Source organism: Salvelinus sp. IW2-2015, unplaced genomic scaffold, assembly GCF_002910315.2.
Source record: "Salvelinus sp. IW2-2015 unplaced genomic scaffold, ASM291031v2 Un_scaffold2690, whole genome shotgun sequence".
Classification (NCBI taxonomy): Eukaryota; Metazoa; Chordata; class Actinopteri; order Salmoniformes; family Salmonidae; genus Salvelinus; species Salvelinus sp. IW2-2015.
Window position 1 is genome coordinate 101,660 of NW_019943996.1, and position 3,730 is coordinate 105,389.

Here is a 3,730-nt window from a genome sequence, read left to right on the forward strand (position 1 = left end):
TGGTATATTGTATCATCGTCCCTGGTATATGGTATCCACTGTCCCTGGTATATTTGTATCACAGTCCCTGGTATATGGTATCACAGTCCCTGGTATATGGTATCACAAGTCCTGGTATATGTATCACAGTCCCTGGTATATGGTATCACAGTCCCTGGTATATGGGTATCACAGGTCTCTGGTATCGGGTTATCGTCCCTGTATATGTATCACAGTCCCTGGTATATTGTATCACAGTCCCTGGTATATGGTATCACAGTCTCTGGATCTGTATCACAGTCTCTGGTATCTGGTATCATCGTCCCTGGTATCACAGTCCCTGGTATCTGGTATAATAGTTCCTGGTATCACAGTCCCTGGCATCGTATAATAGTCCTGGTATCTGGTATAATAGTCCCTGTATCATAGTCCCTGGTATCACAGTATCATAGTCCCTGGTATCATATATCATAGTCCCTGGTATCTGGTATAATAGTCCCTGGTATCACAGTCCCTGGTATCTGGGATATAGTCCCTGGTATCACAGTCCCTGGTATCTGGTATAATAGTCCCTGTAATCATTAGTATCATAGTCCCTGGTATCATAGTCTCCTGGATCATTGTCCCTGGTATCACTAGTCTGTCTATTGGCTTACGTCGATCCCGGAGCAAACGTAATTTATTCGGAGCTAGCTGAGGGAGCTCCATCAGCCATTCCTGGGCTACAGTCACCTATCGACCCGTTTTTTTTTTTTTTTGTTGCTGAGCATACGGAGCCCCACCGGCCTTCACGACTGACTGCCGACGTTATCTGCCCGAGGGAGTTATCCAACTGGCACCCCCGTCCCGACGTTACCTGAACGCTCATCTGGGGCCCGCTAATCGTTAGCTGTCTTATCGGCTGCTATCTGAATAAGTATATCGGACAATTATTATTATTATTATTTTTATTTTCTTGGGCCACTATATCTATTTTGCCAATTTGGATTGATCCCCTCTACCACACGGACCCCACTAACCTACCGACGGAAACGCACGAGGTATCTACAATTAGACCTCCATCTATGCTATCTTGCTACCGATAGCCTCTACCGGCCCCTACTGTTTGGATCGCCGTGACCCCAACCAACCTCTACTCACTGGACCCTTATTGATCACTCGATTAAGCATGCCTCTCCTTAATGTAAAATTGCCTTGTCCATTGTGTTCTGGTTAGTGTTTATTGGCTTATTTCAACTGTAGAGACTCTAGCCCTGCTCACTTACCATATCCAACCTCTCAGTTCCACCACCCACATATGCGATGACATCACCTGGTTTCAATGATGTTTCTAGAGACAATATCTCTCTCATCATCACTCAATACCTAGGTTTACCTCCACTGTATCCCATCCTACCATACCTTTGTCTGTACATTATTCCTTTAAGCTATTTTACGCCCCCAGAAACTTCCTTTTACTCCTGCTCTAGTAGCTCTAGACGACCAATTCTCATAGCTTTTAGCCGTACCCTTATCCTACTCCTCCTCTGTTCCTCTGGTGATGTAGAGTGAATCCAGGCCCCGCAGTACCTAGCTCCACTCCTATTCCCCAGGCGCTCTCTTTTGATGACTTCTGTAACCGTAATAGCCTTGGCTTCATGCATGTTAACATTAGAAGCCTCCTCCCTAAGTTGTTTTGTTCACTGCTTTAGCACACTCTGCCAACCCGGATGTTTTAGCCGTGTCTGAATCCTGGCTTAGAAAGACCACCAAAAATTCTGACATTTTCATCCCCAATTACAAGATTTTCAGACAAGATAGAACGGCCAAAGGGGGCGGTGTTGCAATCTATTGCAAAGATTGCCTGCAGAGTTCTGTTTTACTATCCAGGTCTGTTCCCAAACAATTTGAACTTCTACTTTTAAAAATCCACCTCTCTAAAAACAAGTCTCTCACCGTTGCCGCCTGCTATAGACCACCCTCTGCCCCCAGCTTGCTCTGGACACTATATGTGAACTGATGCCCCCCATCTATCTTCAGAGCTCGTGCTGCTAGGCGACCTAAAATTTGAACATGCTCAACACCCCAGCCACCCTACAATCTAAGCTTGATTCCCTCAATCTCACACAAATTATCAATGAACCTACCAGTACCACCCCAATTCGTTAAACACGGGTACCCTCATAGATATCATCCTAACAAACTGCCCCCAAATACACCTCTGCTGTTTTCAACCAAGATCTCAGCGATCACTGCCTCATTGCCTGCATCCGTAATGGGTCAGCGGTCAAACGACCATCCAAACTTCCAATTCCCCACTAGTTTTTTTTTTTCAAAAACCGGGATCTCTCTCTTTATATACCAGGGACTGTGATACCATATACCAGGGACTGTGATACCATATACCAGGGACGATGATACAAGATACCAGGGACTATGATCAGCTAGTTAAAAAAACTATGTCATTGATTGATATCATAACAATCATCCCCTAGACAACACAAGGTTATACAAATAGGGCCGTAGACAACACAAGGTTATACAAATAGGGCCGTAGACAACACAAGGTTATACAAATAGGGACGTAGACAACACAAGGTTATACAAATAGGGACGTAGACAACACAAGGTTATACAAATAGGGCCGTAGACAACACAAGGTTATACAAATAGGGCCGTAGACAACACAAGGTTATACAAATAGGGCCGTAGACAACACAAGGTTATACAAAAACCACATATGATACTAATGTTCCTGTCTTTCTCCTGTCTACCCCAGGGCTCTGATCCAGACCATGCTGGAGCGCTGTGATCGCTTCCTCTGGTCCCAGCATGCTTAGCGAGACAACACCAACCAACGCGCCAAGCGGGTCCTCAACCAACGCCATTCAGAACAACTATTACGGACAACTGCTATGGGGAGCAATGTTGGGGTCAATTCCATTTCCAATTCAGGCAGTTAAACGGAAATTTAAATTCCAGTTATCCACATTGAAAAAGCAATTTAATTGACTGAATTGAAATGCAATTGACCCCTGATCTGATCCAGAGCCGATCTGATCCGAAACAAGTTAAATTACCCTTAATGTGACCACAATGCTTACTAACTACTTTTTAAACTGGGCTGTAATCATTTATGTTGTACCGTTCATGACTACTTTTTAAACTGGGCCATAATAATTTATGTTACACCATTCTAGAATGCGACTCTGTTTGACCTGGTACAGTCAAGACAGACGACTGTATTTAAGTTGTTATATTTTATAGTTGCCAAAAACCCTGCCTTACCGAAGAAATATGGGATTAATCTTATGAATTATCTGAAAGTATTGTTTTTGAATTGTAAGGTCCTCGGATGCTTTTTCAATCCTGATGATGGTATATCTGACTTTTGTTATTAACGACGATTCCCCCCTTGGGTCAAACTACTGCGAAATGGTTATAAAGCACCTGAAATGAATTGTTTTGAAGACAATTGTGAAAATATAATTTTATTGAAATGCTCTAATCTATTAATATAATATTTAATGTGAATAATAAAATATATGATGATGATCTGATCCCACTGACTGTTATTATTACAAATCAAACTTTATTTAAAGAATGCTTAAAAATGGGAGAAAGGCTTACTACCTCCCAGGATAAATGGATGTTTTCATGTTGCCGTGTGTGGAAGAAGTGAACGACACATGCCAGAGTGTGTCTCTTGTGCAAGCGGGTGAAGTTGTTGTGTTGGTAGTACTGTCATTAGAGATAGTATTAATAACACTGG

At 42.7% G+C, this 3,730-nt stretch overlaps 1 protein-coding gene across 1 annotated transcript in view; it reads left to right on the plus strand.

Annotated features, from left to right (window-relative positions):
* hps5 (HPS5 biogenesis of lysosomal organelles complex 2 subunit 2) overlaps positions 1-3,518 on the plus strand; it is a 40,080-nt gene extending 36,562 nt beyond the window's left edge. The window contains exon 21 of the mRNA XM_070440583.1: positions 2,711-3,518. Coding sequence (XP_070296684.1) covers positions 2,711-2,798 — 88 coding nt within the window. The 3' untranslated portion in view covers positions 2,799-3,518. The remainder of the gene's footprint in view (positions 1-2,710) is intronic.
* The last annotated feature ends 212 nt before the right edge of the window (positions 3,519-3,730 follow it).